General features: G+C 45.6%; 2 protein-coding genes across 4 annotated transcripts in view; one reads left to right on the top strand and one right to left on the bottom strand.

The window, feature by feature from the left end:
* The window catches only part of kiaa1549.S (KIAA1549 S homeolog), a 39,543-nt gene extending 27,695 nt beyond the window's left edge, over positions 1-11,848 (top strand). For 2 of the 3 annotated variants that reach the window (XM_041587899.1, XM_041587897.1), the window contains 11 exons: positions 86-264; positions 645-853; positions 2,034-2,164; positions 2,254-2,459; positions 2,556-2,779; positions 3,109-3,253; positions 3,345-3,653; positions 5,479-5,531; positions 6,955-7,103; positions 7,192-7,349; positions 7,466-11,848. In XM_041587899.1, the coding sequence (XP_041443833.1) occupies positions 86-264; positions 645-853; positions 2,034-2,164; positions 2,254-2,459; positions 2,556-2,779; positions 3,109-3,253; positions 3,345-3,653; positions 5,479-5,531; positions 6,955-7,103; positions 7,192-7,349; positions 7,466-7,690 (1,988 nt within the window). In that variant the 3' untranslated portion in view covers positions 7,691-11,848. The remainder of the gene's footprint in view (positions 1-85; positions 265-644; positions 854-2,033; positions 2,165-2,253; positions 2,460-2,555; positions 2,780-3,108; positions 3,254-3,344; positions 3,654-5,478; positions 5,532-6,954; positions 7,104-7,191; positions 7,350-7,465) is intronic. The other variant, XM_041587898.1, reaches the window with a different exon arrangement.
* A 1,097-nt stretch (positions 11,849-12,945) lies between these two features.
* Positions 12,946-16,144, bottom strand: LOC108712559 (transmembrane protein 213). Its single transcript, XM_018254798.2, has 3 exons — positions 16,030-16,144; positions 14,240-14,287; positions 12,946-13,543 (listed from the first exon to the last, which is right to left on the bottom strand). The coding sequence occupies exons 1-3, from the start codon at positions 16,088-16,090 to the stop codon at positions 13,374-13,376; spliced, it is 279 nt and encodes a 92-aa protein (XP_018110287.1). The 5' UTR covers positions 16,091-16,144; the 3' UTR covers positions 12,946-13,373.
* Positions 16,145-20,518: the final 4,374 nt, after the last annotated feature.

The following is a 20,518-nucleotide window of genomic DNA, read 5'->3' as shown; positions in this document are numbered from 1 at the left end:
TTATTATTCGGTTATTATTATATAGACTCCTTAGCTCTTTAAGTTAAATCGAGTGGAATCATTATTCTTTTCTGGGACACCGCAGCCCTTAATCAAGCCCAAGAAGCCGACCGCCAGGCCCAGAACCTGTGGATCATCGTGGGAGTGGCGGTGCCGGTGTTGGTGGTGACGGTGATCATCGTTATCCTGTATTGGAAGTTGTGTAGGACGGACAAGTTGGATTTCCAGCCGGACACAATGAGTAACCTGCAGCAGCGGCAGAAGGTGAACGGGGGCTGGTTATACGCCTGTTTTCTGTTTATTTAATATCATAGTCCTTCTCGGTAGATCTGTATTTATACATGTCGCTTAAAGTGCCAGTGACTTGGAATATGTTTGGGCCAGTAAAGCCCAAACAAGTTAACAGTGGAAAGGCAGAGTTTTTCAGTCATTCTCTCTTCCTCCGAAGGGTTAAAAAGAGTAATATTGCTTTCATTGTGGGCTAGTGACACCTGGTGGCTGGCCAGTGTATTACATACGCAAAGCCTCCGGGCAAGTTAATAAAACATGACCTGAAAGATCAGTTTAGCTTTACACAAAGTGTCTCCAATAAAAGGCCTGAACTCTAATGCCCAACCCTAAATGTCCGTCTCTGCCTCTCTCAGCTACAGGCCCCCAGCGTTAAGGGCTTTGACTTTGCTAAGCAGCACCTGGGGCAGCACAGTAAAGAGGACGTCCTTGTGGTCCATGAGCCTCCGCCTCCCATTCTGCACGGACCCCTCAAGGATTCCACCCCCTCGGAAAATGGGGATTTCCCAACCCCTAAGTCAAAGGGCTCGTCCAAACCCCCCAAAGTGGGGCGTCATCGGGGAAGGTAAGAGGGGAATATTATAAGTGGAAGATGTTCTGTCTGTTTTTGTTGCTTTACTGTGTCAGTACTGTATTTATATATATATATATATATATATGCTCGTCTGTCTATACCATCATCATGCTATCAATGCCGCCTGTCTGTCTTACCATATACTGTACCTCCCAACCTCCCCTAATCCACACAACTATCTGCCTTTGTGTTTTCTTAACCATCAGTCTGATATATGCAACATTCCTGACCACCTCTCCTTCCCTCCATCCAACCTTTCCTCCCTCTTAACCTCACACCTACTCTCCACCCACCCCTTGATTTCAACCCTCTATCATTCTCCGACCCTTTCTCCATGTGTCCTTTCCTGCATCTCTGCCTTCATCACTTCTTCCCTCCCTCCCTCCCTCCCTCCCTCCATTCCTTCCTCTGTCTTGGCCTCCGTCTCTCCCTCACTCAACCTGCCATTCTTCTACTCTCCACCCTTTTCTCTCTCCTGCCCTTTACCCATTCGTCCCTCCTTTCTGCCCTTTTTCTATCCACCCCTCCATCTGTCCATCCTTCCCTCCCTTCTTCCCTTTTGGCCTCTTTCTCTTCCATTCTCCTTCATCCACTTTCATTTTCTCCAACTCTCTACCCATCCCCATCTTTTATGTTCCATCTCTTCCTCCCACTCTCCATCTATCCCTGTCTGCTACCCCCCATTGTTCCTTCTACCCTCTTTCCATTTACCCCTTCTTGTTGCCTCCATCACTTGGTCCAACCCTCCCGGCATCAATCCATTCCCTCCTCTCTCCATCTCTGTCTGCTACTCTTTAGCTCTCGCTCCATCCACTGCTCCCTCTTTCCATGTGCCCCTTCTCTTGGCTTCCTTCTCTTCCTCACTCCATCTCCCCCTTCCTTCCGACCTCCCTTTACTCCTAACCAGCAAGTAGCTGATACTCACCAGTAGAGGTGAGATGCCTGGTACCAGCGCTGAGGGACAAGCATAGGATCACTCCATGTGATGGGCCTTCAGAACTCTTGTACTGCACCTGATGAAGGATATTTATATCCAAACATGTTGTGTGAGAAATAGACACACTGCAGAAACACTGCAATGAGCAAATATGAAGGTTTTCTTATTCACAACCAACATCTCTATTATACATCCATGTATGTTCGTATAAGCCCTGTATGTTTTATCTCGCAGCAGGGTCACCCCGTCGGATGCAGGATCTGTTGCCAGCGATGGTTCTAGCGGTAAGGAGTCTGCTGAGGAAACATCACCCAGACCTTCTGCGCCTCCACGAGAAGCCAAAGTCCGCTCATCGGCCATTGGAGGTGAGTTGAGATCCAAAGCAAAATTCAGCGATTTGGAGGCAATAGGTTTCCTATACAAAGGCAACAAGTAACTTGTGGTGTTTCTGTAGAGCTGCCCATGTTCAGCAGTGGCACCGAGCAACACTCCTCGGCCTCCATCTTTGAACACGTGGACAGGATCTCTCGCTCCTCGGAGGCCGGCCGCCGCCTCCCCAGCAAGATCCAACTCATCGCAATGCAGCCCATAGCCGCACCCCCCATGCACGGACTGTCTGTGGCCGAACGGGAAGCCGAGGTCAACAAGATCAACAGGGAGGTGAGTATTTATTTAGGGGAACCCTGACTGGGGTGAAGGTTCAGGACTTGACCCGTGACCCACTTAATGGTGTGACCTCTCTCTCTGGTGGGGCAGATTCAGACCACTCTCAGGCACAAGTCAGAGATAGAGCATCACCGCAACAAGATCCGGCTCCGCGCCAAACGCAAAGGACATTATGAGTTCCCCTTGGCGGACATGGTGGGCATTACGGACACCAAGGAGCGGCAGCGCATGTACCGCAAAGCTCAGATGCAGTTCGATAAAATCCTGGATCCGGTCAGCGGGATGCCAACTGTCTTCATAGAGCAGCGGAAGAGGTTTGGTGTTTGGACTATTGACAAAATTCTAAATGCATATCAACTGTAGTCCTCTTAAAGCTCATTGCTGATTGGTTGATATAAGTAAAGTTAGCGCAAGGTACCCTTTACCAACCAATCAGCATTAAGCTTTGATTATAAAGCAGAAGTTTGATTGGATGGTAAGAACAAAACCATCATTGACCTGGTAGGGCTTTGCCTGCGACCCCTGTGGAAACGTTTTGTGCCTTTATCCAATCAGGCTCCTGCTTTCCCTGCCTCTGTGATGATGGGCCCTGCAATTATATTATTATCCCGAATGTTGCATTTTCCTCGTCTTTACCAAATAGCTCCCGGTCACGGCGCTCCCCCAAACAGAGGCGCAGACAGCAAGGATCTGGGAGCCCCCCGGATGCTGATCGAGATCGCTTAATTACTACTGATAGTGATGGGACCTACAAGCGACCCCCGGGGGTCAGCAACTCAGCTTATGTGGTAAGTACTGTAATGTAGAGGTGATATATGAAGGGGAAATAATCCTTTGCAAGGAACACTGAACTTTGATCTCTATGTCATTTGTCTGTAGTCTGACCCAGACCTTCCTTCCGATGACCCCACTCCAGTCGCCGACCTGGGGAAATACTCGAGCTCCCCCCATCGTGTTCCACCTCCCGCACAGTATGTTCCACCCCAGCCTTCCATTGAAGAAGTCCGACAAACAATGCAGTCCCTGCTGGATGATGCATTTGCACTGGTGGCCCCCAGCAGCCAAGGGGTTACGGTCCCAGTGGCCGGACAAGCTGCGACATCTGAGCAACAACCTGCAGACAGCACTTCAGCCCACGGCGGCCGAGGGACTAAACCCTGGGTCTATCCCCCTCAACAACCATCTCAGGTAGGTGTAAGTATGTGCACACAGCTAGATATGTATTATCCTTATCATTTACAGTAGGGGGTATATTATCCTTTATAATACATGAGTGATACTCAGAGTTCCCTGTATAACTCAGCCTGCAGCCTTGTGCCTTTATATGGTCACAGAACAACCCCTCAGTGACTTCTAATATCCTTATCATTTACAGTAGGGGGTACATTATCCCTTATAATACATGAGTGATACTCAGAGTTCCCTGTATAACTCAGCCTGCAGCCTTGTGTCTTTATATGGTCACAGAACAACCCCTCAGTGACTTCTAATATCCTTATCATTTACAGTAGGGGGTACATTATCCCTTATAATACATGAGTGATACTCAGAGTTCCTGTATAACTCAGCCTGCAAGCCTTGTGCCTTTATATGGTCACAGAACAACCCCTCAGTGACTTCTAATATCCTTATCATTTACAGTAGGGGGTACATTATCCCTTATAATACATGAGTGATACTCAGAGTTCCCTGTATAACTCAGCCTGCAGCCTTGTGCCTTTATATGGTCACAGAACAACCCTCAGTGACTTCTAATATCCTTATCATTTACAGTAGGGGGTACATTATCCCTTATAATACATGAGTGATACTCAGAGTTCCCTGTATAACTCAGCCTGCAGTCTTGTGCCTTTATATGGTCGCAGAACAACCCCTCAGTGACTTCTAATATCCTTATCATTTACAGTAGGGGGTAAATTATCCCTTATAATACATGAGTGATACTCAGAGTTCCCTGTATAACTCAGCCTGCAGCCTTGTGCCTTATATGGTCACAGAACAACCCCTCAGTGACTTCTAATATCCTTATCATTTACAGTAGGGGGTACATTATCCCTTATAATACATGAGTGATACTCAGAGTTCCCTGTATAACTCAGCCTGCAGCCTTGTGCCTTTATATGGTCACAGAACAACCCCTCAGTGACTTCTAATATCCTTATCATTTACAGTAGGGGGTACATTATCCCTTATAATACATGAGTGATACTCAGAGTTCCCTGTATAACTCAGCCTGCAGTCTTGTGCCTTTATATGGTCGCAGAACAACCCCTCAGTGACTTCTAATATCCTTATCATTTACAGTAGGGGGTAAATTATCCCTTATAATACATGAGTGATACTCAGAGTTCCCTGTATAACTCAGCCTGCAGCCTTGTGCCTTTATATGGTCACAGAACAACCCCTCAGTGACTTCTAATATCCTTATCATTTACAGTAGGGGGTACATTATCCCTTATAATACATGAGTGATACTCAGAGTTCCCTGTATAACTCAGCCTGCAGCCTTGTGTCTTTATATGGTCACAGAACAACCTCTCAGTGACTTCTAATATCCTTATCATTTACAGTAGGGGGTACATTATCCCTTATAATACCATTCCCTGACCTATATATACAGTAAGTGCTGAATTTCAGCTATTTAGGCCAGTAATTTCCAGGCTATTGTAACCAGCTTTCTCTGAGTATTGCAGTATGAGATAAATGCTGTTTTGAGAGTCGGAACAGACATTGCAGAGGCAGATACAATTCTGAGAATACAGAGAAACAATCCGCTTGCCCCGGGGGCCTTTTGTACATGAGCAAGTGAAAGAAAAGCAGATTGTTTGGCAACCACTGAAGATTGAGGAGTCAAAGTACCCCCAGAGGCACCTCCATATCTCATTCCTGTCGTCTCGTTCATTTACTCTCGCTCGCTCTCGCCCCTAGATATATATCATCATGGGTCACGCTCCGAGCTTTTGTCTTTTACATTTTGTTTTGTTACTAAAATAACATTTGTCTTTTCTTTCAGAGGTTCCCAGAATACGGGATCCCCCCGGCAACTGCCCCCAGCCATCTAACCAGGTAACTGCACTTTGGGAAATACCCCATGACCTATATAACCTATAGTAACCAATCAGTTCTTTGCTTTCAAATAGGTGACTATTAAATACTACCTGGTGATTGGTTGCTGTGTGTAATAAAGGCAAACTTTGCCTTTATTATTATAGATCTCCCCTCCCCCCCAGGTGGCTCCATGTTGATGTCCATGTTTCTCTTAGAGGCCAGTTTAGTGGATGAACAAACTCATAATCAAGTTGAAGTGGGGTCGGGGGGTTTGTTTTACTTGGGGGAAAGGAAGGAGGAAGGCAGAGGAAACTGGGATATATTTGGGGGGGGGGTATCCTTTGGAATTTGCCCTGATGGGGAAACTGTAGGCTATGTCTTTCCTTTATTATAGTGAGGGAGATAGAGATTCAGGGAAAAGTGGAAATTTCCATGCAAGTCACAGAAGAGCACGGGCAGCTTAGCCAGTCACAGACCATTAATTTGGGAGTTGTGTTTGGGTGACTGATTCTAAACACAGATTATCCTGTTACGTTTAAAATTTCCATTTTCCCCCCCAGTCTAGAGTTTCCTTGATCTTTTCATATACAGAAGTACTGCATACCAGAAATTTGTCATAGCATAGATATTCCCTGTACTAAGCACAATTCAGCAGGAACAGTCCTCTAAGTTTGCTCATAGTCTGTACAGAGAGATCCCATAAAACTATGGCAGCATAGGTATTCCCTGTACTAAGCACAATTCAGCAGGAACAGTCCCCTAAGTTTGCTCATAGTCTGTACAGAGAGATCCCATAAAACTATGGCAGCATAGGTATTCCCTGTACTAAGCACAATTCAGCAGGAACAGTCCCTAAGTTTGCTCATAGTATGTACAGGGAGATCCCATAAAACTATGGCAGCATAGGTATTCCCCTGTACTAAGCACAATTCAGCAGGAACAGTCCCTAAGTTTGCTCATAGTCTGTACAGAGAGATCCCATAAAACTATGGTACATAGGTATTCCCTGTACTAAGCACAATTCAGCAGGAACAGTCCCTAAGTTTGCTCATAGTCTGTACAGAGAGATCCCATAAAACTATGGCAGCATAGGTATTCCCTGTACTAAGCACAATTCAGCAGGAACAGTCCCTAAGTTTACTCATAGTCTGTACAGAGAGATCCCATAAAACTATGGCAGCATAGGTATTCCCTGTACTAAGCACAATTCAGCAGGAACAGTCCCCTAAGTTTGCTCATAGTCTGTACAGAGAGATCCCATAAAACTATGACAGCATAGGTATTCCCTGTACTAAGCACAATTCAGCAGGAACAGCCCCTAAGTTTGCTCATAGTCTGTACAGAGAGATCCCATAAAACTATGGCACATAGGTATTCCCTGTACTAAGCACAATTCAGCAGGAACAGACCCTAAGTTTACTCATTACTTCTCTGCTTTTAGAAGCCCTGGTTTTAGTTCAGGCTTCCTGCCCCCAGCAGAGGTGGTACCAACTGAATCTCAGCAGACTGAAGCCTCTTATCCTGCCAGAGGGCTGTTCCCAGAGGACGTCTCTTCTTTAGCAAGACCCCGGCCACTAGGGAGCACTGCAGGTACGCTGGGACTTGGGCAGTTGTTGTAGTTATTGATGGAGTTCAGAAACTTGTTTGATGGTCTTAATCCCTTTCGTTCTAATTTAAGGTCCTGCCCAGATTCACCATCTGACACAAGTTGGCATCGCTAGCAGAATGGGTGTGCCATCCACCGACCTACCATCTCACAGGGGTGGACAACAACCAGCATTAACTCCCAGCTGGTCATCCTATTATCTGCAAGAGGAGACTCAACGGAACGTACATGTACGTGAGCTGTGTGGTGGTCCCCAAGGGGCCCTTATTCTTCTTGTTTCTTCAGCTTTAGTCCTCCTTTAATTGTAGACCCAAATGTCCCTAATTGTTCCATAATTATTTATCAGAGTCACTCACATGGACTGCAGGAATATGGAGTGTTCCCAGGCAACAGAGGTCCTGCCCGTCAGTCTGCGGCCACCGCTCATCTCCAACCCTCCATCTGTTACCCATCTGGCTCAGCAGAAGACCTTCACCCCGGCCACTCCTCAGCCTCCCTCATTAAGGCCATCCGGGAGGAACTCCTGCGCCTGTCCCAGAAACAAGCGGTGGTGACCAGTTACCACAGCTGATAAGGGCTGGGCAGGACGGAGAAGTAGCTGCTTCCTATGGAAGCCAGAGGCAAGTTGGAGAGTTGTTGGAGGAACCAAGGAACATTTTAGAGGACAGTGAGATGGGTCAGCCAACATGTTCAAAGGCATTGTTAAGAGAACTGGAGATCTGGAGTCCAAGTTAACACTGTCACATGCACCTACCTGCCCTGACCAGGGTTGGTTATGGAATCTATCCTTGGAGGATGAGGCACCGGAGAACACTGGTGTGTATATCACTGCTAATGGTGGACTCTAGCCTTGTGAACTCTAGGGTAGACTCTGTCCAAGCTGCACTTGCTACACAGTCAGTTGTCCTCAATTGAGATACCTTTGCCATAACAACACCAGCATCCCTGAGTCTGGTTGGGCATCTTGGCACCCAGGAGTGAACAATCACCAAGTGCCATAGCAAGTCACACTACCAGCAATAACAATGCATAGGTGTTCAGTAGGGTGCAGTTTCATGACTTCTAGGATAAGGAGCCGAGCCCAGGGAAATTTGGGGGATATGTTTTTTTAAGGTGGCATTTTAATATCCCCAGAGCTGAGTTACATTAGATAGTCTGCTTCTGCTCTGGAGGGGGAGGGGTAACAAAACCAATTGATTAAGTTGGTTTTAGGGTCTACAGTTCAACAAACTCAGATTTTTGTTTACATTCAGCCTACACCCTAACCCCCAGCTGGCCAACCTAAACCCAAGGTACCATACTTTATTTTTTAAAGTAAACCTGATTCATCAACTCAACACATAAGTCATCGACTCAACGTAAACGTTCTGACAACATCACAATAGGCAGTGTTGCCATGGTGTCAGAGGGTTGGTTCTAATGCATCACCAAAAGTGATGTGCCCTGCTTTTCTTTTGACCCATACCTGGGGCTAAGTTTCTAGACCTGTAGGTCATGTGCATCACTATATTGTTTGTCTTGGATGTGGAACTTGATTATACTTTTTAGGGACATCTTATCTGGGGCAAGGTCTGACAATTGAGAGGGCCAATTGAAGATGTGAACTTTGTTGGCCACCAAAGGTAACTGATTAATTAGTAATGTTCATAATTCAATTTTTTTAGGTTTTGTCTTACTACTGTTAAAGATGGTGGGAGTTTGCATTCAGGAACAGATAAAGCAGCCCTTAGAATGCTGGGTGTTGTAGGTCAGCAACAGTGAAGCTTGTGATGTCATCTTGTTGATGCCACCCTATACATTGGACCATATCTAATAGTGTGTCCATAGAAACAATTTGGCCAAGGCACTTAAAATACTGAACTATGGCTGTATTTTGAAACTATATACCAGCAGTACAACAAGGTGTACCAATGCTGACTTTTTATTGGTCATAGCAACAATGTGTGTTAAGAGTGGCATCACCAAGATGCATAAATGATGGTACTTTATGTGATGCATTCATTTGCCTAAAAGGAACATATTTAGGTGCCATATGGTACTGCAGAAGATGATGTAGCACCAAGGTACATTAAGGTTCAATATGTAGTGGCATCACCAAACTGCTTGAAGCTTCAATGTAATGTAGACCACTGTCTAGAGTGACCAAGTTGAATGAATGGTGGCACATTCTCTAGTACCTCAGGAGGTATAGCACCAAGATGCTTTCAGTAGCGTCGACAAGGTTCTTGAATGTTGGGTTGTTTTTGTTCTTCATTAGACCTAGTACCAAGATACTCTTGTGGTCATCAGTAGTATCATCAGAGAACACAAATGGGTCTTCTATGGTGCTTCAGTTGTGGTCTCACCAAGGATTGTGAGTGGTGGTACTGCAGGAAACATAGGACTAAGATACCTTTGTAGTCCTATTTCAAGAGTGGGTTCACCAAGATGTTTGACTGGTTTTAATATTATCTGTTACTGTAGGAGACATAGAAGCAGGGTACCACCAAGGTTCTCCTCAAGGTGCATAATTGAATTTTCCTCAACTGCCACAGTGTCCTGGTGCCCTGTGTCTAGTGTATTTCGGCAGGGAACTTGGGTTCAGTAATTGTACTGAAACACTCACTAGCCTTATTATACAGCAATAACTGTAGGAACCACCATGGGCCTTACCCAGATGCCCAAAGTAACCCAAAAAAGTGAAGCCATCGGGTATAATATTTGCTTGCGGATGTCACTTGTATCACATGACATTTGGGTCATGCCCCTCTTGTTCACTGTCTCCAATAATGTTAGATCATTGGCAAATTAATACAAAGGTTAAGGTCACTTAGGTATGTTATAGATGGGCCTATTCTATGCCACTTTATAGTTGGTCTTTTTTATTTATTTTGTATGGTTTTAAGTTATTAGTGCTCCTATTTTGCCAGTTTTAAGCCTCTTGCAGAAAACAGTATCTTTTTGGGGGCCACTATCCCAACAAACAAACAGATCGACCACGAGGGTCCATTCTTATTTTTAATATCTGATCGTCTTACACTTTTGATCTTCCATTCTGACTTCCAAATAGATACTGTATCTACTTGCTAGGGGTAATTAAGTAGTTGTAGTGGAAGTGTGCTCCAAAGCTAGTGGGTCCTGAGTCATCTGTAAGTAGGTCTAGCTGGTGGTTGGACTTGACTAGACTTCCATATGACTTCTTTGAGGTGTTCTTCCTTTAATGCTTGTGTTACCCTAATCTTGTTGGAAGGCTTCTTATCTGTCATTTGGCTCTGTCTAAACATCTGCTGAGTATTTACCCCTTGGGGTTAAGCCTCAAAACAAAGTCATGCAAACCAAGAAGGTGCCTCCAGGACTTCTCAGCTCTCACAGCTTCCTTAACTTCCTTATTAATCCTTACTACTTGTCATTAGCAAATTTAAATGTCCTAGCAGTTGAATCAATGTCTTTACCTAAAAGTGGTGGGACCTACTGGTCTCTTCCTGGTCCCAGGGTGCCCCTAAATCCTTGAGTAGGGTCAGGAACATATCAGTAGTATTTTGGAGAGACAAGAGAGGGGATGAGAGACAGAAGAAGAATGAAGGTAAAAGCAGGTTACATAGACAAAATAAGTGGAGATGAGACATAGGGGATGCTGAGGGAGAGTAAGGTCTAGTTGGAGAGAACAAGTAGAGAAGAATGAAGGTGAATAAAGGACAGGAAAGAAGAGAAATGGAATGTTGAATGAATATATGAGATATGGCAAATTCCATTGGCAGGCCCTTATCCACATAGAACTTTCTGTGGAACTTCCAACCCACAAACTAGAAGCTCTTCGGATGCAATATGAGGAGCCTAAATGCAGATTCCAAATCAGAATTAGAGTAAACTGAATGGAGCAAACGACGAGACATCTCAACGCAGGAGATCTTCAGTAAGCAATAGAAATGAGAAAAATTAATAGAGAAGTTCAGTTCAGACTAAACTTTCGGGTTGGCCATTTTCCTACTCTAGATATTGCCCGAAAGCCCTGCCTGAAGGTCACTTAGGGTGGTGATGCTTGAGGCGAATATGTAGTTGCTGCCCTAGATATTCTTGGATGGAAGGTTCCCCTGGGTGTTGTGCCAAAGTATGGACCAGGGTTCAGGCTCATGCAGCTCCTTTCATACCCTGAAGACAACTCAACGAGAGAAATTAGTTCAAGCCCCACTTGAAGGTCCAGTCTTTGGTCAGTCCCCAGATTTTAGATTTTAGTTTTAGTCAAAGACTGGACCTTCAAATGGGGCTGGAACCTATTTCTCTAGTTGACTTGTCTTCAGGGTATGAAAGGAGCTGCATGAGCCTGAACCCTGGTCCATTCTTTGGCACCACACCCAGGGGAACCTTCCATCCCACCTGGTGCCATCTCCTTGCTTAGCTTAGCCCATTTAGGTACCAATCTAGCCATCCATCTCATGTGCTCTGCTCTATTGGGTTTGCACCTTGGTTAGTGCTGTGATGGAAGAAATTCACTCAACAGATGCCTTTTTCTTGCACCACTCATTGGCTGGTTCCTCTCTTCAACAAGTATGGCCGCCCCCTTCCAACCAACCCAGACTATCTACAAAGGGTTGTAGATACTGATCGACTCATTTATACACAAGGTCAAGCTGTCTATACACATACAAATACGTTTTGTACAATAATTGCAACACGTTTGGTGGCCCAATATCCAGGTACAATGTGCCAACTGGACCTTTGTGTGATTAAAGCAACTGTCAGTTTTTCTGTTTTTAATGTTTGATATTTACTGTAAGAGTGCTGGTCTCTCTCTGTCAGTGAAGAGTTAACTGTGGACCCCTCCCCCAATTAATTCTCTGGTATTTGGGGGTTAAATTCCAGATCACAATGATTTATGGGTGGGAAGAAGAGATCCCATCAGCCTCACCATTCCTAGTGTCTGTGCAGCGGCGCTGGTCCTACCGGCCTGTATTTCCATGTAACAGACCTGTTTGTATAGAAACAACTTTGTTATTGGGAGAGGTTGGGGTGTCAAACTGGCAGGTCCAGTTCTGGGGGGAGGGAGGGGGTGTCCAGGGATTTGCTGTGATATGAGTTTTGCAGAGTGTGATTTTATTTTTTATGTCTAGATGTTTTTTAATGTGCACGTCCAGTGGGGGGTATGGGGCCAGTAGAGGGGTCTCGGCTGGTTATCAGTGATAGTAGCACTTGGGGTCTGGCGCATGTGATAAATGATTAAAAGTAATAAAGAAAAGTCTCAAATCAAAGTCAAACAAAAACGTAATTGATTGTGTGTATTTCTTTATTGGATCCATTTAAGCTGAACCTTGAGACCGACACCAATTGAAGCCCATTTTGCAAGAAAACAATAATTAATGTTAAAAATAATTTATTTTCAAAATTACATGATTACAGATCAGATAATAGTTTGTGGGAGTCCAGTGCAGTGGGTGACTCGAAGCACAAATCATGTGGCCAAAGGGGGCCCAGTCTGAAGGTCAGTTAGGGGGAGATTTGGGGTGAGTGTTTATTTGTACCCTGGGTACCCCTGGAACTATAGCAGGGTGACTGTTACCCCAATGTTTCTATATATCTGTAACCTTGTTATGAGCTAAGGGGGCCCAGTCTGAAGGTCAGTTAAGGGGAGATTTGGGGTGAATGTTTATTTGTACCCTGGGTACCCCTGGAACTATAGCAGGGTGACAACCCAATGTTTCTATATATCTGTAACCTTGTTATGAGCTAAGGGGGCCCAGTCTGAAGGACAGTTAGGGGGAGATTTGGGGTGAGTGATTATTTGTACCCTGGGTACCCCTGGAACTATAGCAGGGTGACACCCCAATGTTTCTATATATCTGTAACCTTGTTATGAGCTAAGGGGGCCCAGTCTGAAGGCCAGTTAGGGGGAGATTTGGGGTGAGTGCTTATTTGTACCCTGGGTACCCCTGGAACTATAGCAGGGTGACTGTTACCCCAATGTTTCTATATATCTGTAACTTGTTATGAGCTAAGGGGGCCCAGTCTGAAGGTCAGTTAGGGTAAGATTTGGGGTGAGTGTTTATTTGTACCCTGGGTACCCCTGGAACTATAGCAGGGTGACTGTTACCCCAATGTTTCTATAACTGCAAAGACCACCTGCCCCAAACATTTCTCATCCCTGAAAGTTCCTGTGAAATTTGGATTTTTCATTGGTCATTCAATGTTCCTACAATATAAAAGCTTCTGGCTGGTGGAAGTTGGAGAACATCATCAGTTGGAGGAAAGTCCTTGTGTTGAAGGATCGGGTCGCTTCTGCTTTACGCCAGTTGGTACTTTGGCTCATTTGGGTGAAGATTCATAACTTTTCCGACGCAGTACAAAATGACCGTGAGAAACCACAAACTCCACCCCACGGCGGCAGCAATCCAACCGTAACTGTCGACTCCAGGGACGCAGCACACACTGGCCACACTGCAGATATCTTGGTCTGGGTGGGGGGGTAAGAAAGGACAACGTAAAAGGAGGAGGCTCCATTTGTCACGTGAAACTGCCATTATAGGCACAGACCCTCACACTCATGAGAGCACCCATTCTGCTATAGCACCTTCCCCATTCCCTGGCAGTGGCCAATGGGAAATGAGCCCTATAATGCATAACTTGCTACGTAAAGCATAAGTAAACCTTTACAATTATTGACAAGAGTGCAATTCTAAGCACTTTTGTCATTTACATTCATTATTTATTTTCTTTGTATTCCAAGATATTAAGGGATACATGTGCTGTTAATATGAATGAATTTTGTTCCAACAGCGCCACCTGCTGGTCAGTTTCTGACCAGTCTGACCACCAAGTAGTCAAGGAAGTTGTCAGGAGAAAGAAAGAGACTGATGTTCTTCTGCTTAGGAAAACAATTAGAAACCTTTCTCAAATCTTTCCTAAGCAGAAGAACATCAGCCTCTTTCTTTCTCCTGACAACTTCCTTGACTACTTGGTGGTCAGACTGGTCAGAAACTGATCAGCAGGTGGCGCTGTTGGAACAAAATTCATTCATATAAACAGCACATGTATCCCTTAATATCTTATAGCACTCTCATCAATTTTACATTCACGTATTTTAAAGGTTTACTTAGCCTTTAACTAAGGCATTTAACTCCCCCCCAGAATCTCACCGATGGTTCCTTACCAGGGCATTGCAGGAGGCTGTTTATAGACCCCGGCGTTGTTTCGGATACTGCAAAGGAATAAACAGGTGAGTGTGAGTGTGAGTGTGCACTGGTCTATAGAATATTGACACAAGCCTAATGGCCGCTGAATATAAATTGGTCATTGTTGGTACTTACACCAAAATACTTGCGTCCTTGCACCTCCCTATACCCAGCACTTCTACATCTGTTCTGCCCCCTTCTGGCTGGGGGTAAATTCCCGGGTTCCCCCATCAAGTGCGTCAGTATCACCCAGCAGCCATAACTTCACCGATTTATACAGAAAGTCTGGTGTGGTGGCCAGGGGAGATTTTAACTTTTTTAAAAAATTTATTCAGATATATAGTTGCCCGAGGGCCACCCCCAAAAAATGCTGTCCTAGGCAGAGGCCCTTGAGTGTGTATAAATAAATACAACCCTAACTTCTCCCCAAAGGTGGTTTGCCAGCCTACAGTATCGATATGGAGAGTTCTCCAAGAAAAGGGATGAGTCTTAGTTCCCCTTTAAAAGGGAAACTCCACCCCAAAACACATAAAAGAAAACACAAGGCTAAACAGCTTCCCAAAACCCATTCTTTCCTCATCCTCATTGGGTGATGTGTAAATGTCATTGCTGCAGTGTCTTCCCCTTTCTGTACTGCTGGTTCTGACTCTTGAAACCACATTGTTTCACTAGTCAGAGAATCGAAAGGGAGAGGTTTTTGGGTGGAGTTGCCCTTTAGTTCTCTGTACCGCTGGCGCTGACCATGTGTTGGGGGGATAGAGTAGAAGGATTGAATACAGTACGTGGGATGGTCGCATTAAAGGGAAAGGTCACCTTTCAGGCAGTGGCGTAACTAGATGTTGCTGGGCCCCACAGCAAATTAATTTTAGGGCCCCCAACATATCCAGTGTTTGTCCTGTTTTACCAATATATGTTCAAATTGCTCATCAATGAGAGCCTCATGGAGCACCTGTACCTCCTGGGCCCCCTGCAGCCGCAGGGTCTGCTTCCTCTGTAGTTACGCCCCTGCTTTCAGGTAACTTAGTATATGTCCAATTCCTGGCAACTTTGAAACTGGTCTTCATTATTTATAGTTTTTTTAGTTATTTGACTTTTTCTGACTCTTTCCAGCTTTCAAATTGGGGTCACTGACCCCATCTAAAAGACAAATGCTCTGTAAGGCTACAAATGTATTGTTATTGTTACTTTTTATTCCTCATCTTTCTATTCAGGCCTCTCCTATTCATATTCCAGTCTCTTATTCAAATCAATGCATGGTTGCTAGGGGAATTTGGACCCTAGCAACCAGACGGCTGAACCTGCAAACTGCAGAGCTGCTGAATAAAAAGCTAAATAACTGAAAAACCACAAATATTAAAAAATGAAGACCAATTGCAAATTGTCTCAGAATATCCCTCTCCACGTCATACTAAAAGTTAATTTAAAGGTGGCCAACCTTTAAATTGAAATACTGATGTCATATGGTGAAGTCTATGGAGCATCAGAGCAGACTGGGGGGCCATAAAAACTATTTGAAGGGCCACATCTGACCCAAGGGTCTCCTGTTAGACGACCCTGCTCTATAGGAAACAAAGGAAACAGTTATAGTGATGTAAGCCTTAGATTGCAAGCTCTGTGGCCAATAGTGGAAGAGTCTCTGTTTCACCTCTGTTTTAAAGTGAATGGAACGACTGATATTTATTATAGTGATTATAACAGTAGCAGGAGGCGCAGTTAATAGTAATAATAGCCCAGCGGGAGGGGGAATAAGAATAAAGGTGGTACTTACCTGATGCCACGTCACAGGCACCCAGGAGCCCCAGGAACACGAGCGCAGTCAATGGCTTCATCCTTGGTCTCTTCTCTGTATCTCTAATGAACTGTCACCTTCCCACCCGCACTGGGGCACTGGGAGGAGTCACCTGGGGAAGGCTGAGATTAAGCTCCTCCCACTACACTCACCTGGAAAACATTTTTATTTGGGGAAATAACCATTTGACATAGTTGCCAACTAGATATAACAGGGCTGGTTCGGCAGGAGCAGCAGTATTGCCTGGGCTGTATGTTTATATTTTCTGCACTGCTGGTTATGACTCCTGAAACAATATAACAGAAACAAGCCGATGAACCGGGAGATCAATTCACTTCTTCTACATTGTTTCAAGAGTCGGAACAAACGAAAATACATCGATTTTAGGATTATTTTATCAAGACCAGAGATGAGAAAAGACGCCCCCCCCTTCATTAACAAGAACAACTCGTCAGTGTTGTAGCTGACAGGGCATGCTGGGATTTGTAGTCGTTCAGCAGCTGTCGGAGAAGCCCAGGTTGCAGATCTGAGTATAAAACATAAAGGCTGATTGTTATCTGTAAACAAAAGCCGGGAACTAAATGGTCCCCCCCCCCAGGTCAGAGCTGAGTGGGACAAACTGGTTCCCTGTTTGATGTTATAACAATGTGTGGATGAGACTGTACCAAGGTCACCTGCTGTGGGGGGGATGTGTTTGGCCAGATCCCACTATTCCATATGATATTGCTCCAACCACACTGTGACCCCACAAAGTCTGATCAGAGGCCCCTAGGGTTGACACCTGGCCGGTATTTTACAGGCCTGGCCAGTAAAAATGATGGTGGATCCCAACGTTATTAAGGGCAGAGACAGAGGAGAAGATTCGGCGAGATTTAGTCGCCCGTCGGGAAATCTCCTCTTCTTCGGGCGACTAAACTCCCCGAACTGGCTCCCCGCCGGGTACAATCTAAATCGCCGGCAGGGTGGCACTCGAATCTCTTCGTTTTCCGAAGTTGCCTCACGAGGAATCTTCGGTCGACTTCGGAAAATGAAGAGCTCCGAGTGCCATCCCGCCGGTGATTCTGATTCTAGCCAGCGGGACGGCAGTTCAGGGAGATTAGAGACGATTTGTCGCCGGGCAATGGGCGATTAATGCGCAAGCACCTTTGATCACCCCTAGGTACATGTTTTGTTGCATTTAATCATATCCATTGGAAACCGTAACCTTTTTTTGCCACAACGGGGCGGAGAGGGAGGTCAGTAGGGAGCGGGTCTGGGCCCAGTCGGACCCTGGTTGGAATGGCTGGTGGGACACCCATGAAAAATCAAGTGGGCCCCTGCTGACCCAGGTCCACTTCATCTCTTGGCTACGAACTGCGGCCCCTGATTGTGGCTTTCAAAGTTCTCAGTAAAGGGGCAAAATGTGGGCCAAAAAGGCAAAGGCAGAATATGGGATCTCATTGGCCACCGCTGACGCCCGCTAGTGTCGGTTACTATGGGTTACAGCCCAGGTACAAATCTGCCCATTGTTGGTAAATGACCCCCCCATGTTTCTAGTCACTGACCGAAATAATCAAAATATCTGATTTTTATTCCTCCAATGTCATTTTATATTTTGTAACCACATCACCCAGGCGGCTGCTATAGTGTCTGTACCCGATAGGGATGTAGCGAACGGCGGAAAAAATGTTCGCGAACATATTCGCGAACTTGCGACAAAACATGCGAATAGTTTGCGAACGTCGCGAACCCCATAGACTTGAATGGGAAGGCGAATTTTAAAAGCTAGAAAAGACATTTCTGGCCAGAAAAATGATTTTAAAGTTGTTTAAAGGGTGCAACGACCTGGACAGTGGCATGCCAGAGGGGGATCAAGGGCAAAAATGTATCTGAAAAATCCATTGTTGACACAGCGCTGCGTTTTGTGCTGTAAAGGGCAGAAATCACACTACGTCACTCAGGTGGTGTTTCTGGACACGGAATGTGAAAAAGCTCACACAGCTAGGTGGCACTTGGTTAAAGACTGGGCAAATAATGCCTGCAAGGGCAACGTATACACTACAGCCGTTGGATACGGAATATATTATTGCTGCTTGAAAAACGTCACTCGGGTGGTGTTTCTGGAGACGGTATTATTATTGATATTTAGACAGAATGTGAAAAAGCTCACACAGCTAGGTGGCAGTTGTTTGAAGAACAGATGCAGATGAGAGATCAGCAGCAGGACAGACAGCTGCCCACAGCAGCTACATAGCATGCAGTAGAAGGTAGATTACTAGCCAGCAAAGCTACCTAACCTAAAATGTCCCTCAAATCCCTGCAGACTTCTGTCCCTACAATACAGAAGCAGTATAAGTAGATTACTAGCCAGCAAAGTTACTATCAACTGTCCTCAATCACTAACAGCTCTCTCCCTACACTAGCTTTCCAAGCACACACAGGCAAATGAAAAAACGCTGCAGGGCTTTCAGTTTATTATGGAAGGGGAGTGGTCCAGGGGGTGTGGGGTGGTCCAGGAGGGGAGAGCTTCCTGATTGGCTGCCATGTATCTGCTGGTCTGGGGTGAGAGGGCAAAAATAAGCGCCAGCTAAGGCGAACCCAAATTGGCGAACGTCGGCGAGGGCAAAAATAAGCGCCAGCTAAGGCGAACCCAAATTGGCGAACGTCGCGCGACGTTCGCGAACATTCGCCGAACGCGAATAGTCGATGTTCGCGCGAATTAGTTCGCGGGCGAACAGTCCGCGACATCCCTAGTACCCGACTCCTTCTCACCTTGCTGTGGCCCCACAGGCACAATCCCATGTTCTACTCACTCCCGAGTCCCCGGGGCTGGTTTGTTATTACCTGAAACACTTTCTCTGCTGCCACAACACAGGCCAATGTCTCAGCCACTCACCAGTATTATAGAACCGGCCCAGTGCTGATCCGTCCTGCACCCACACAGCCGACACGTAATAGGGGGGTGCCCTTTACTGGAACACTCGCTGCTTCTTTATCTGATCACAAAGTCTTTCCAATGGGTCATTGATCTGCATGAGAGAGAGACACAGAGAGAGACAGAGACACAGAGAGAGACACAGAGAGAGACAGAGACACAGAGAGAGACACAGAGAGAGAGAGACACAGAGACAGAGACACAGAGACACAGAGAGAGACAGAGACACAGGGGCAAATTCACTAAGAATCGAAGTTGCGCACAGGGGTAGCGTAAGGTTGCGAAGTTGCGCTAGTGTTGATTCGCTATATAAAGCGAAGTTGCGCTAGCGAAGGCTAATTTGCATACGGCGCGAAATTCAAATTTCAATGGAGGAACACGTATCTGCACTACAAATGCCTAGAAAACCTTCAAATCTGCAAATAAAAAATTTATTTTGCCCTACACATGTGCCCACTGTCTAGGTAAGTTGCCATGAGTCAGGAAATGTAGGGGGGAGGAAGGGGAGCCCCAAAATTTTTTCGATCTTTTTCAGCCTATCAGCCATCATGTAGAAAACACGCCAGCGTTTTTTGGGACTTAAAAAAAATTTTGACTTTTTTTGAAACAATCCCTATCTACTCTATTGCGCTTTGCCAGGTCTGAGGTGGCGAAGGAAGTCTGGCGTAAAAGGTAGCGTTCACTACACTGCGCAAGTTAGTGAATTTGCGTAGTTACGTCGCTAGCGAAAATTCACCTGGCGTAAGGGTGCGAAGTAACACTAGCGAAACTACGCCAGCGTTCGTTAGTGAGTTTGCGCAGTAGCGAAAATGCCAAACGCTAGCGAATTAACGCTAGCGTTCGGCGCTTCGCGCGTTAGTGAATTTGCCCCACAGAGAGAGAGAGAGAGAGAGAGACAGAGTGTTGGGCTAACAAGAGGTAAGTTCCCTTTTAGAGCAGGGTGACTGTTACCCCAATGTTTCTATATATCTGTAACCTTGTTATGAGCTAAGGGGGCCCAGTCTGAAGGCCAGTTAGGGGGAGATTTGGGGTGAGTGTTTATTTGTACCCTGGGTACCCCTGGAACTATAGCAGGGTGACACCCCAATGTTTCTATATATCTGTAACCTTGTTATGAGCTAAGGGGGCCCAGTCTGAAGGTCAGTTAGGGGGAGATTTGGGGTGAGTGCTTATTTGTACCCTGGGTACCCCTGGAACTATAGCAGGGTGACACCCCAATGTTTCTATATATCTGTAACCTTGTTATGAGCTAAGGGGGCCCAGTCTGAAGGTCAGTTAGGGGGAGATTTGGGGTGAGTGTTTATTTGTACCCTGGGTACCCCTGGAACTATAGCAGGGTGACACCCCAATGTTTCTATATATCTGTAACCTTGTTATGAGCTAAGGGGGCCCAGTCTGAAGGTCAGTTAGGGGGAGATTTGGGGTGAGTGCTTATTTGTACCCTGGGTACCCCTGGAACTATAGCAGGGTGACACCCCAATGTTTCTATATATCTGTAACCTTGTTATGAGCTAAGGGGGCCCAGTCTGAAGGTCAGTTAGGGGGAGATTTGGG

The sequence above is a fragment of the Xenopus laevis genome, chromosome 3S (genome assembly GCF_017654675.1).
Source record: "Xenopus laevis strain J_2021 chromosome 3S, Xenopus_laevis_v10.1, whole genome shotgun sequence".
NCBI classification, from domain to species: Eukaryota; Metazoa; Chordata; class Amphibia; order Anura; family Pipidae; genus Xenopus; species Xenopus laevis.
This window is presented reverse-complemented; position numbering and strand designations above follow the sequence as displayed.

What these genes read in the sequence shown, in the direction of transcription:
- LOC108712559 (XM_018254798.2), bottom strand. Translation starts at nt 16,090, where the DNA reads ATGAAGCCATTGACTGCGCTCGTGTTCCTGGGGCTCCTGGGTGCCTGT. An exon ending in TGCCTGTGACGTGGCATCAG is followed by an intron (nt 14,288 to 16,029) that starts GTAAGTACCACC and finishes ATTCCTTTGCAG; the next exon opens with TATCCGAAACAACGCCGGGG. An exon ending in CAGCCTCCTGCAATGCCCTG is followed by an intron (nt 13,544 to 14,239) that starts GTAAGGAACCAT and finishes CCCCCCACCCAG; the next exon opens with ACCAAGATATCTGCAGTGTG.